The following is a 13,523-nucleotide window of genomic DNA, read 5'->3' as shown; positions in this document are numbered from 1 at the left end:
TGTTTGGAGATGACAGTGTGTGATCTGTGATCACTGGGAATGAAAGTATGGTGTTTCGCATCTAGGTGTTCCTTGGGTGCCTTTGTACATATTTTCCCCTTAGGCACGATTTAGTAGAGTTTGGGGTGTTTTCTGGTATTTTATAGCAGGATGAGTGGATATGGGTTTTATGGAGACTTTTGGATTCCATGAGCTTTTGTAAGTTCCCTTGAGTCTATAAGGGAAGTTATGAGCACTAAGCTTCAAATGGCAGAAGGTTTTCATTAGAGGGACTCTGCTAGGTGTGTCTGTGCACCCAGTTTCAGAGGGGCCATTGAGTTCTTTGATGCAGGGAAAGATTGTTCCAAGAATCAGAGGACAAGCAACACCATAGGGATCTGCAGTCCAGAGGCTCATATACTTGGGAAGATGTAGGTGCTACTTTCTTGCTGCCAAGTCATTACTGGTTCCTCTCCTTTCCTTAGCTGTCTCAAAATGTGCACGTGTGCACAGAAACACCCACATACACTCGCACACATGCGCAATACAGAGAAAAGGGAACCCTTGTGCTTTGTTCTTGGGAATGTAAATGGTACACACTTGTGAAAGTGCTCTCTCGCCTCACTGGAAGGGCCTCTGTCTCACTGGAAGGGTACTGTTGACTAACCTTTGTGATTTCACACTCTGGGGAGGAGGCTCCTGGATCCGCCCGTTGCAGCTAAAGAAGGCATCGAACACTGACTGGACCTGCACAGGGCCTGGTGACCTGAACGTAAAGCTCACTAGGGTCTGAGGCAGATGACATCTGAGGCTGGTAGCTCTCCCGAGATGTCTGGACCAGGCCTGCATAACTTTCTTTCAATGCCACCTCTTATCTTGTTTTCTCTGTCCCTTCCATGGAAGGACAGTGCTCTGGTTTATAATTCCCAAGCCCTTCTGAAAGCGGGAAACCTGATTCCTGGATTTGCTACCAGAAACCTCAGTCTACCCAAGAAGCAGTGGCCGTTGTTTCACCCTGTAAGTAATTTCACGGGGGTCCCAGTTGCTGTTGTGTGTCTAAATTTTTCCAAGGAGCTGTATTTATTCGTTTTGAATTAATTCTGAAATTATAATCCTGAAGCATTTTAAGATTCAAACTTTGCTAGCACTTGGATCAATCTCCAAGAACCCCTTCAATGAGGATTTTATTCAAGCATATTACCAGCAGGCATGGGTTGGTTAGGGTCTCAGACCTCCAGTCTTTTCCACGTGCTCAGACCATGGCTAAAGAATTATTTCTCTTTGCTATATAGTATCGCCATTGGGTTACTTTTCCAGACATGTCCACCTACCAGATTCCTGATACATCTAACTATACGGAATGGCTCAGTCTGAAACAGGAAATATTCACTGACTCCTTTCTGCTGCCAAACTTGAGCTCCATATAGCAATCCTAATAGCCAAAGCTTGTGTGTGAGGGAGGAAGCAGACCCTGAGATCTGTGACCTCATCTCCCCAAAGTTTTTTTTTTAGCAGTTCTTTTACTATTTTATTTTATTTCTTAATTGAAGTATAGTCAGTTCCAATGTGTCAATTTCTGGTGTACAACATAATGTCCCAGTCATGCATATACATACATTTATTCATTTTCATTGAAGGTTATTACAAGATAGTGAATATAGTTCCCTGTGTTGTTTATCTATTTTTATATATAGTGGTTAACCTTTGCAAATCTCAAACTCCCAAATTTATCCCTTCCCACCTCTTTTCCCCCCAGTAGCCATAAAATTGTTTACTATGTCTGCGAGTCCCAAAGAATTTCAATCATCGTTTCACTTTGAGTGGCAATGGCAGTTCACCCTTGAGAATAGGAACTGGGAATTGCTTTGAAAAAAATTACTTTCCTGAAGCTATTGGGAATTTCTAGTAAGCATATCCAAAAGGGGGAAACTCTTCCTTTTCCATTATTCCTGGAGGCAGACAGAGTTTCACGTGGAGGAAGGAGAAAATACTGAGGTCTGAGCCAGGGAGGACTTGCAGAGAAGCACACATGTCTCAGTGGCTTCTCTGCATCCCTGAGAACTTCTTTTACTCCAGATCTAATTCCTTCTGAAATCTCTGAGGATTCCTGAAATACCATCATTGTATAATTTATGGGCAAAGAAACAGAATCACACCATCAGGGGTTTTCAATTTTTAAAATTTTCAATCAGTTCAAGGAATTTTTAATTTTTAAAAAATACAAAAGAAGGAGCATGATGTCAGTAATTGAGATTAGAAAATATATGCCCCTTTTCTCCAACTCAATACAAATCAGCTGGGAAGCCTAGATGAAATGGACATTTTCTAGGAAAATATATTTTACCAGTATTGACTTCAGTAGAGATAGGAGTCTAAACAGACCAATATCCATGGGGGAGACGGAGAATTTTGTGAGTTCCACACAAATAAAAGCACCAGGATCAAGTTAACAGGCAGATTCGTCCATTCTCTTAAAGAACAGATAAACCAGTGCTGTTTACTCAGTTTAAGCATTAAAGCGGAAGTAAAATTTCCAAATCATCTATATAAATCAAATAAAATACTGAAATGTCCTAAAGGCTGTACCAAAAAGAATAGTAAAGAAAGGTCTCACATCTGCCTACAGATGGCAACATCTAAAATAAAATATAGGAAAATAATAGATGATGACAATGTGAATTTTATGTCTGGAATTCAAGCATAATTCAGTCTATTAATATTCGGTCATCGTATTTATGGAGATAAAGAGAAATCAGGGAATCTTACTCATAGTTACAAAAACATCTATTTGCAGGATTTCAACATGTATATGTTAACTTAAAACAACATTAGGAATCAATGCATTTTTTTCTAACATGTCAAAATGAAGTTTTTACCTTGCTCTTTGGGAAGCACTAAAAATATTCTACTAAGGTCAGAAAACCCACACTAAAAAAAGCATATGATCAATCTCATTGTGTTGGAGGTTTAGCCAGGGCAATTAAAAATGGCATGAGAATTGGAAAGAAAGATATAAAACTATGTTTGCAGGTGATGCAGTCATACATCTGGAAGCACAAAGGAATTGACAGAAAATCTACAAAAAATAAATCAGGAAGCTCAATATAAACATAAAAACAATAGCTCTCATAGGTACAAAAACCATTTACAAGATAATAGTGTGAGGAACTATAAATAGAAATGTACAACCTGAAATTAAATAAAATAATTGGGAATAAATCTAACAAACACTTGTAAAACCTGTGTGAGGAAAACTAAAACATCCCTGAAATATATGAAAGTAGTTATAAACAAATGGAAATTGACATCATGTTCTTGGGTAGAAAAACAGTATTATAAACTTAATCTGTTCTGGATATAGACACTCAGTTTCTGAAGCTAGCAATGTTTTGGGAAAATCTTACAGGACAAAGAACAAGTAAGAATAGCCACAAAAGGGAAACAAAAAGAGGGTGGCTGTCGGTAGGAGACATGTTTATTCATAACTGATAGTTTCGTGAAGCTAAAAATTCAGGAATATGCAACAGTGCATAGAAAAAGTAAGTAGCAAAACCTACAGGGAGATATCAATGTATGCAAGATGCAAACTACTATCACAATACAGTAAGTGGTCTTAATTGTCCCATCCTACAGTAAGATAAACGTCAAAGTGTAGAAAATTATTAAAATATAAAAATACTAAATTATTTAATAAGGCTTGGTTCTCAAACATCTGACTGTAGCAATTACTTGCTAAGTCTCCAAAGGAGTCCCTCAGACAGTGACAGGTTTAGGGTTGAAAAATTTCCTCAGTGATTTTTGTTGCTTTTTTTTCCCCTCGTGATTTTTGACGCCTCCAAGTGAATGTGGAACAGAAGTGAAAATTATGCTCTGGTGGGAAGTTGGCATAAATTTGTACATCCCATACCGGCACAGCGTTGCATTTCCTGTCACACTCCAATTTCCATCACTTACTCTAAAACTCCGGATTTCGCTTAATTAACTAAGAAGCTGTAACGGCCTGGGGTCCCAGAAGGTCCGGGGTCCAAGCACCGCCCACAACTCCGGCCCCCAGTTCCCGGCGCTGCCGCCGCCTCGCCGCTCAGACGATCCGCTGCTTCGTCCGCTCGCCCGGCAGCTTTCACGTAAACCGTTCTCAACTCCCCGCTTCCGGCATAAGCGGCCGCGCATCTCTAATTCTGTACCGAGCCTGGCGCCAAAGGGCACTGGACACGTCCAAAGAATCCAAGAGAAGCAGAGCCTGCCGGGAGGGAAGGGGAACCGACCAGAAACTTCCACGGAGGGTCTGAGGGCCGGAGGCGGCGCCCGCAGGCTGAGCCCCACCCTCTTCGCCGCCTCCACCCACCGAACGTCAGGGCCCCGCCCCCAGGCCCGCCCCTGAGCCGCCCTGGTGCGCGTGCGCGCACGCACTTGCAGACCCGGAAGCGGTTACTGCGAAACAACGGACGCGCTCGGGCGAGTGGGTGTCGGTTTTTCTGGTGACTACGCTATGCGGGCTTCAGGCCCCGCTTCCCCACGCGAGGGTTTCGGGGGTCTCCCGGTAAGTTAAAATCCCTGAACGCGCTCGTCGCTTTCGATCTGAGCCCTCCCTTTTCGCCGTTCGTGGCGTCGCCAGAAGACTTGGTCCAGTTCCGGAGTCTCAGTCCGGGTAAACCCGCTGTGAGGCAGGCACTGGCCCCAACTTTCTGCCTGCGGTGCTTATAGACGTTGACCTCCTGCAGCGATGTTTTCCTGCTCTGGGCTCCCTTCCTCCCCTTCTCAAACCTTTCTCTGACTCCCGACTTCCCCACCTCCTTCCCCGCCACCTCCGCCCAGTTCCGTTGTGCAAAGTTTTCCCTCAGGAGGTGGGTGTGCGCCCTTCACCTCTGAGGAGAGCAGAGAGGGAACCGAGAGGCTGAAACAGATGCCGTTAGTGAAGCGTCAGAAAGTTTGGGGAGAAAAAGCGACAGGGATTGAAACAGATACTAACAGAGTGGGGCCAGTCTGTAGGAGGAATGGGGTGAGGCGGGGGAAACAGAATGATGCATGGAAACAGGAAGAAACACAGGAATGGACAAAAGGAGAAGAGAATTAGGAGAGAGAGAGACAGACATATACAGAGAACAAAGCACATAGTGGTGGAGAAAGCGGGGTCCTAAGCCCAGGTGAGTATTGAGTTGATTAAATTTGGAAGATTAAGTTTGAAGTATTAACTTGTGTCTTTGTAAGATATATTGACTTGTTTAAATCATGCAGAAGAGATGAACGTTACAAAACCCGGGGTTTGAGGCATCTGCATTTTCTAATTGTTGCATCAGACGATAACTCGGTTCGCAACCCTGATTCATCCAGAAGGCAGAGACTTAGTTTCAGGTCATTCTCTTCCCTTTCAAGAAATGGGGGAAGGATTTCTTTCACCACATGGTGCTTTTTGAAACGACCATTATTAACAGTACTGTTGCCATCACCCGCTTTCTTTTGTGGCTCCTACTAGTCTTTTCTAAATCTGATGGATCCTCACATTTGTTTTAATTTGAATCTCAGAAGCCATTGGATATGTTTTAAATTTCCAAATTATTTTCCCTCTAAATGTTATTGTTCAGATTATGAAGTTTTTATGCTTTTTACTCTGTCCTGTATTGGATCTATTCCTCGATGTCTGGTAAATTACTGTGTACGTGGTAAGGATGTTGATCATGTTTTAACACTCAAAACCTGATTTAACTAGTTTAATATTCAGTAGCTTTTTTTCTTTCCTTAAGTGATCTGCTAAATTAGTGAGCTCTGAGCTGGTGTCCAACCAAATAGATTTTCCCTTTAAGTCCCCTTTGTCCTTTCTATGCAGATGTTGAAGGATGGGCTGGATTTATTACCCATCTAGGTTCTTGGACCCTTTAGTCAATAGAAATTGTTAACAGGCCAGACGAGGAATTAAGACAAAGCTTTATTGGGAATTTATTGTGTTGCAGCACAAGTGAGCGAGAACAAGAAACAGGTGCTGTTGTTCCCCGAGAGGGAGTCAGCTGATCCCTTAAATAGGGTGAGGGTGGGGGCAGATCGGTGGGTTGGGCTGGAGGGGCGGCTTAGGCGGTCTGCCCACCCCCTTGTGGTGCAGTGTGCAGGGATCATGCGCAGTGCCCTGCTTTTGCTCCCAGTACCTCAGAAGTGGCAGTTGGGTTTTGGCCTTTTAGTATCTCCTTCATAATTTGCCCCAGCTATGCACGTATGAAGTTATTTTTAGTCCTGTGTAGTTTCTTTGTATTCTGTTGCTCAGGTGCCGTTTGTCCAGGTGCAAGCACTGCAGTAAAGGGTCCCAGGTCCCAGCCTGTCTGAGATTGATGTGAATCTTTGTTCTAACAGAGCCCACGTGGTCATGATGACGAGCTGTTCAGAGCTGATCTCCATGTGTGACCCTCTTCTGTGTTATGAAGTAATAACTAATTGTAATTTTGTATTTTTTTTATTACAATGTTTTCTGGAAAAAAGGAATTAAATGTTTAAATGTGATTAATTAAACCCCTGAAAGAGAAGCTTCTCTTGCTCAGGAAGATGAAAGGTAATCTGGAATTAGGACAAACCCTTTCCACTTAAACCGAGCCGGGCCGCCACTGCACCGGGTTCTGCTCACCCAACTCTGACTTCTTCAGGGTAATTTGGTAAAATTACTCTGCCTCCGAGCCTCAGTGAACCCACCTGTAACGTAGAGAAGATAGGGTAGACCAGTTTGCCTGGTTATAATTAAAATTTCAAACTTGTTCCAGTCTTCCAACAATTATGAAAAACACCTAAGAGAGAGGCAGGGGCCTGGGCCCAGAGACAGAGGAATACCTTTCCTCAGCTTGTCTACTATCTCTGTGTCATGGGTAAATCATACTCTTGGCATTAAATCCTTTTTTGGTTTCCCATCGCCCTCAGGACAGAAATCTAAATTGCTCAGGACAGCTCTGGCAGGGAGTTCTGGAGGTGGGGTGCAGAGTTGCTCCCAATTCACAAAAGGGACAGGCTTCCATATCCTGTATCAGCCAGTCATTGGATGCTGGCTGCCTGTAAAGGAGCCAAGAACTTGAGGAGGCAGTTTCCTTTGGTTAAATGCCCAGGGGACAGAGGCCAGTGCAGCTGCAGCGGCGTGGCGGTTTCAGCAGCAGGGCGAGCTTCCTGAAGGAGTGGGTGAAAAACTAATCCGTCTCCGTGTAGGAGTTCTTGTTCCTGCACCCCTCCTGTTCCAGTTGGCAGCCACGGACTGTCTGTCTCCCATATAGAGGTACTCTGTCTGAGATTTTTGTGGCAGAGTAGGGGGGTGTGTTGATTCTAAGCATTAAACAGCATGTTTTGGTCACACAGACTAATCTTACCTGAGCAAGAAACTCAGAGGAGGAGGAAAGAAGAAGGAATGGAGTTTTCACAGGTAAAAATCTTATGTGTTGATCTGTTATCTCTTTCCTAAACTGACACAATTTGGACTTATTAATCTTCTCTGTCTCTGAAATGTCCCTGCTAAAATTTTTACTCTAATGCAGGGCCTTCCCTCGATCTCCTCTCATCTCCCTGCAGATCCCACCTCACTGTGACCCAGTGGCATGGAACTGGGGAAGAGTCCCCTTTAGGGGATCATCCTGTGAAGGGAGGGCTTCCACTCCCGACGTCAAACGTTACTGCAGACTCGGGGTAAACAAAGTGATCAAAGCGAAAGTCTGAGAGTCCACAAATAAACTCATTCATCCGTAGTCCATTTTTTTATACAAGACTCCCAGAAACATCCAAGGAAAAAGAGTACTCGCTTAAATGTTACTGAGACAGCTGGATATTCATGTGAAAGAACGAAACTGAACTACATGTGGACTACCTCTCACCATATAAAATAAAGGAATTCAAAATGAACAAAGACTAAATATAAGACCTAAAACTATACTACCCTTAAATGAAAGCATAGGTGTAAATCTTCATGATGTGGACTGGCAGTGGATTTGCAGATATGATACTGAAAGCAAAAGACAGACTAAATAGAGAAGTTGAGCTTCACCAAAATTATTAATATTTGTACGCTGAAGGATACTGTCACAAGTGAAAACATAATCTACCAAGTGGGAGGAGGTATTTCCAAATTACATATCTGGTTAGGGTCTATTATGTAGAATATGTGAAGAACTCCTATACCTCAGGAACCAAAATACCAAGAACCCAATAATAAAATGGTCAAAGAACTTTAATAGACATTTCTTCGTAGAAGATACAGAAATAACCAACAACAGTGGTGGGAAGGGAAAAATTTGGGAGTTTGAGATTTGCAAATGTTAGCTACTATATATAAAAATAGATTAAAAAAACCAACAAGTTTCTTTTGTATAGCACAGGGAACTATATTTCAATATCTTGTAATAATCTTTAAGGAAAAAATATGAAAATGAATATATGTGTGTATGTATATTTATATGTGTGTGTATATATATATGCATGCATGACTGGGACATTTTGCTGTACACCAGAAATGGACACGTTGTTATTGACCATACGTCAATTTAAAAGAAAGAAAGAAAGAAAGAAAGAAAAAGAAAGAAAGAAAACCAACAAGCAGATGAAAAGCTGTTCAATGAAATTAGTCAACAGTAAAATGCAAAAGGAAAACCACTGTGAGATATCATTCTGTACACAATTAGGAAGACTCTAATAAAACAGAAAATAACAAGTGCTGGTAAAGATGTAGAGAAGTTAGAATCCTGACACATTGCTGGTAAAATGCCTTAGCTGCTCTGGAAAACAAAACCATGTGACCTAGTGATTCCACTCCTAGATACAGACCAAAAAGAATTGAAAACCAGTATTCAGACACATCTACACAAACGTTCCAGCAGCACTATTAACATTAGGCATAAAGGTTGTAACCCACATGTCCATCCAGGGATGAGTGAATAAATAACATGTGGTATACTTATACAAGGGAATATTATTTGGCCATGAAAAAGACTGCAGTACTGATACATACTACAGCATGGATAAGCCAAAAACATTATTCTAAGTGAAAGAAGCCAGATAAAAGGTCACACTTCATACCATTCCATTTACATGAAAATAGCCCAAACAGGTAAGTCCATTGAGACAGAAAGCAGTAGTGAACAAGGACTGAGGGAAACTGGGGAAGAAGGAAGCCACTGCTGATTGGGTAAAGGATATCATTTGGAGATGATTAAAACGTTTTTGAACTAGATAGAGGTGATGTTTGTTCAACATTGTAAATGTGCTCAAATGTACTGTAATGGTATTTTACAAGTGGCTGATTTTCTGATAAGAATTTCACCTCAGTTAAAAAAAATTAGAGAAATGTAACTTGCTCAAAATTACCTTAAATGGATCAGTCAGAGCATTTACTTCAGCCAAGTCAATCCTAACACATGTCGGCTTCTGTAAGTTTGTGTCAAACTCAGAACTTGCGCACGTCGTGAAATGCACTTTCCTTTCAGGGACTGTTTACACTCAAGGATGTAGCCATCGAGTTCTCCCAGGAGGAGTGGGAGTGCCTGGTCCCTGCCCAGAGGGCCTTGTACAGGGACGTGATGTTGGAGACCTGCAGGAACCTGCTGTCCCTGGGTGAGGAGAACTTCCCTCCGGAAGTTGGTAACTACTTTTGTCTATCTTTACATTTTTCCCTGTGAATCTCTTGGGAGCCCCTAACATGCTTGTGAGAGTTTCAAATCCCTGCTTTTTTTTTTTTTTTTTCTTATATGTATATTTTATTGAAGTATAGTCAGTTTACAATGTTGTATTAGTTTCTGGTATACAGAATAATGCTTCGGTCATACATGAACATACGTTTTCATATTCATTTTCACCATAAGTTACTACAATATATTGAATATAGTTCCATGTGCTCTCCAGTATGAACTTATCTATTATATGTATATTAATATCTGCGAATCTTGTAACCGTAAGTTTGTTTTCTAGGTCTGTCTGTTTCTGTTTTATATATAAGTTCGTTTGTCTTTTTTTTTTTTTAGATTCCACATATAAGTGACACCATACGGTATTTGCCTTCCTCTTTCTGGCTTACTTCACTTAGAATAACAGTCTCCAGGTCCATCCATATTGCTGCAAATGGCATTATTTTATTCTTTTTTATGGCTGAGTAGTATTCCATTGTATAAATATACACAGCTTCTTTATCCAGTCATCTGTCGATGGATATTTGGGTTGTTTCATGTCTTGGCTATTGTAAATAGTGCTGCTATGAACTTTGGGGTGGATGTGTCTTTTTGAATTAAGGTTCCCTCTGGATGTATGCCCACAAATGGGATTGCTGGATCATATGCTAAGTGTGTTTTTAGTTTTTTGAGGAATCTCCATACTGTTTTCCATAGTGGCTGTAACAAACTGCATTCCCACCAGCAGTGTAGGAGGGCTCCCTTGTCTCCACAGCCTCTCTAGCATTTTATTCGTGGACTTTTTGAATGATGGCCATTCTGACTGGTGTGAGGTGATACCTCATTGTAGTTTTGACTTACATTTCCCTGATAATTAGTGATATTGAGCATTTTTTCTTGTGCCTGTTGGCCATTTGTATGTCTTCATTGGAGAATTGCTTGTTTAGGTCTTCTGCCCATTTTTGGATTGGGTTGTTTGGTTTTTTATTACTAAGTTGTATGAGCCAAATCCCTGTTCCTAAGAGAGTGATTGAAAGCATTTGGATTCAGAATGGAAAGGCTTCATAATGTGGCTTATGGACTCTTAACTACTTTCTTCAGAAGTTGTGCACATGCTTGATTAGCGGTTGCTGAACAGCAGCAGTCAGAAAGCGTTAATGGCAAATTTAAAAAACATCTCATTCTGTAGTTTTGCCCTTGAGCTTTTGATTCAGTCGTTCTTGGAAGAGAGCTAGATGTCTGCACACTTAAAATCTAAGCATTCAGGAGGCAGTTGACTAATTTTTGAAATACTTCTCTAGTTCCATCTATAATATCTTTTCTTCTTAGCTGAATGAAGGGCTGAGTATAGCATGTCATGTTCTCTTGTTCTGTATAAATTGAAATCTCTTTGGAGATGAATATTATTTTCATAGGAACAAAGGAAAGGTCTCTGATCTGTGGAAAGTGAAGTGAAAACAGGGAAAAATAAGGTGAGAATGTATTTCAATGGGAACACAAATAAGAGCTTGGATGGGCACGAGCAAGCTTCTCCACTCAGTGTTCTTTGAGAAATTTCCCTCAGATGGGAAAGATCCATGACAGAATAAAAGCTTAATTTCTTGTGAGTTATCAAGGGAAACTTATGCCCAAACTTGAACATTTATCACTCTATTATTCAAATACCTAAAAATTTAAACTCCCACTCTTCCATGATACTGCAGCTCATTCAAAGCCAAGGCAAAGGCTTTATCATGACCTACAACACTGTTATCTGGCCCCTCCTTCCATTTTGACATCTTAGTTTGAGAGGAATGGAAATGGCTCTTTAAGGAGTCCTCTTTCTCCTTGATCTCTCTTGGCTTTCAGCTAACCCATATCTGAACTATGTCCTCTGTAGTGCTGACCCAGAACCTATTTAGTTTCCATTCACATTTTACGTTTTCGGGAGAACTTCTCAGGGGCTAGACAAGCAAAAATAGCCGCTCTTCCCTTGTGTCTGGGGCTGGATGAAACTTCATGGGGCTGTGCTGGGCCCTTTCGGCCTGTGGAGGCCTCTTAGCCATCTTTTCAGTTCTTTCAGCCACACGTGTGTAAAGAGGTTCGGGGCGGGCTTTATGAGATTGTTGCTCAGCGGTAAAGCACAGGCTAGGCGCTGCGCTCCTCTGTGATCCCAGGTGCTGCGCGGCAGTCTCTCTCAGTCTTTCAGGCGTTCGTCCTGGCCTGTGGGCAGAGCGCACCGCCCCTTCTCAGGAACACCGCAGTTTGACTTACTTTATTTCCATACCTTGTATTTTCCTCCCTCCTCCAGCTCTCTGCCTGGTCCTGGAACATAGAAAGACTGGTCGCTCTGATTTCTTACTCTTCTGAGATTTTGAAATACGCATTTCAGGGGACTAAGCTTTCAGCCGCTTTTTCAGCTGTGATAACCAGCCTTTAGCTGGTAGGCACCTTACGGCAGACACTTCCATGGAGGGGGTTTACTGTTGAGAAAATTCTTGAAGGAAAGCACAGACTAGTACGTTACAGTACTGTCTTGCTCTGTACGCAGCAGAGTTTCGTGAAAGCACTGGGCAGATGGTCAGTGTGTCCAACATACTGAGACGGAGAGTGTTGGGGAGCCTGACTAGGGAGGGCTGCTATTTGTCCCTCTAGCTCTTGTGGAGTTTAACAGTGCTCCCTAGGGCAGTGTGACAGCGTGGGTCAGACATAATATGGTCACCTCCTTTGAGCTGGCAAGAAAAGGTGTAGGAACTTATCCTAAGGAGAACGCTGCCCAAGCTCGCAACCTCATACCTGTGAGACTGAGTAAACTGCTGTTCATGCCGTGTTGTTCCCCCCATGTGTGTACTATTCTTCATTCACTTTCAGCAAATATGATTTTGACATGTCTTATTGAGGAAGCTTATAAAAGTTAAATGACGCTGACTTTGTTTCTTTAAAAAATTTTTAATACAATTTTAAAAGATTATTATGCATTTATAGTTATTCCAAAATATTGGCTCTATTCTCCATGTTGTACAGTACATCCTGGAGCCTTTCTTACACCCGGTAGTTTGTACCTCCCACATCGCAACCCTGTATTGTCCCTCACCCCTCCACTGGTCACTGCTAGTTTATCTTTATCTGTGAGCCTGCCTGTTTTTCTTTTCTTTTTTTTTTTTTTTGGCTGTATACACGATTAGATTCTACATATGTGTGATATCATACAGTATCTCTGACTTTCTCTGTCTGACTTACTTCACTTAGTCTAATGTTCTCCAGGTCCATCCATGTTGCTGAAAGTGGCAAAATCTCATTATTCTTCATGGCTGAGTAGTTTTCCATTGTGTGTGTATATCTTTATCCATTCATCTGTTGATGGACCCTTAGGTTACTTCAATATCTTGGCAATGGTATATATATAGTGCTGCTATGAACGTTGAGGTGCATGTTATCTTTTCAAATTAGTGTTTTTGTTTTTGTTTTTTTAAATATATACCCTGGAGTGGAATTGCTGAGTCATATGGTAGTTCTATTTTTGGTTTTTTTGAGAAACCTCCATACTGTCGTCCACACTGGCTGCACCAACATACATTCCCACCAACGGTGTGCAAGGGTTCTCTTTTCTCCACATCCTCACAGCATTTTGTTATTTGTGTTCTTTTTGATGATGGCCATTCTGACCGATATAAGGCAATATCTCATTGTGGTTTTGATTTGCATTTCCTTGATGATTAGCAATGTTGAGCATCTTTTCATGTGGTTGTTGGCCATCTCCATTTCCTCTGGGGAAGAATGTCTGTTCAGGTCTTCTGCCCATTTTCTTTTTCTTCTGCCCATTTTTTAATTGGGTTATTTTGGGTTTTTTCTTGATGTTGAGTTGTATGAGTTGTTTATGTATTTTGGATATTAATCCCTGATCATTTGCAAATATTTTTTCCCTCTTAGTAGGTTGTCTTTTTGTTTTGTTGA

At 41.6% G+C, this 13,523-nt stretch overlaps 1 protein-coding gene across 17 annotated transcripts in view; it reads left to right on the top strand.

The window, feature by feature from the left end:
- The first annotated feature begins 4,304 nt into the window (after positions 1-4,304).
- The window catches only part of LOC105074315 (zinc finger protein 677), a 23,798-nt gene continuing 14,579 nt past the window's right edge, over positions 4,305-13,523 (top strand). The window contains exons 1-5 of one of the 17 annotated variants that reach the window (XM_074369171.1): positions 4,380-4,519; positions 6,319-6,388; positions 7,300-7,363; positions 7,510-7,623; positions 9,414-9,567. In XM_074369171.1, coding sequence (XP_074225272.1) covers positions 6,384-6,388; positions 7,300-7,363; positions 7,510-7,623; positions 9,414-9,567 — 337 coding nt within the window. In that variant the 5' untranslated portion in view covers positions 4,380-4,519; positions 6,319-6,383. Of the gene's footprint in view, positions 7,364-7,509; positions 7,624-9,413; positions 9,568-13,523 lie in introns of all 17 variants that reach the window. The other 16 variants (XM_074369168.1, XM_074369174.1, XM_010961823.3 and 13 more) reach the window with 16 other exon arrangements.

This window comes from Camelus bactrianus, chromosome 9 (genome assembly GCF_048773025.1).
Source record: "Camelus bactrianus isolate YW-2024 breed Bactrian camel chromosome 9, ASM4877302v1, whole genome shotgun sequence".
Classification (NCBI taxonomy): Eukaryota; Metazoa; Chordata; class Mammalia; order Artiodactyla; family Camelidae; genus Camelus; species Camelus bactrianus.
Note: the sequence above shows the minus strand (reverse complement) of the source record. Positions and strands in the feature narration are given on the sequence as shown.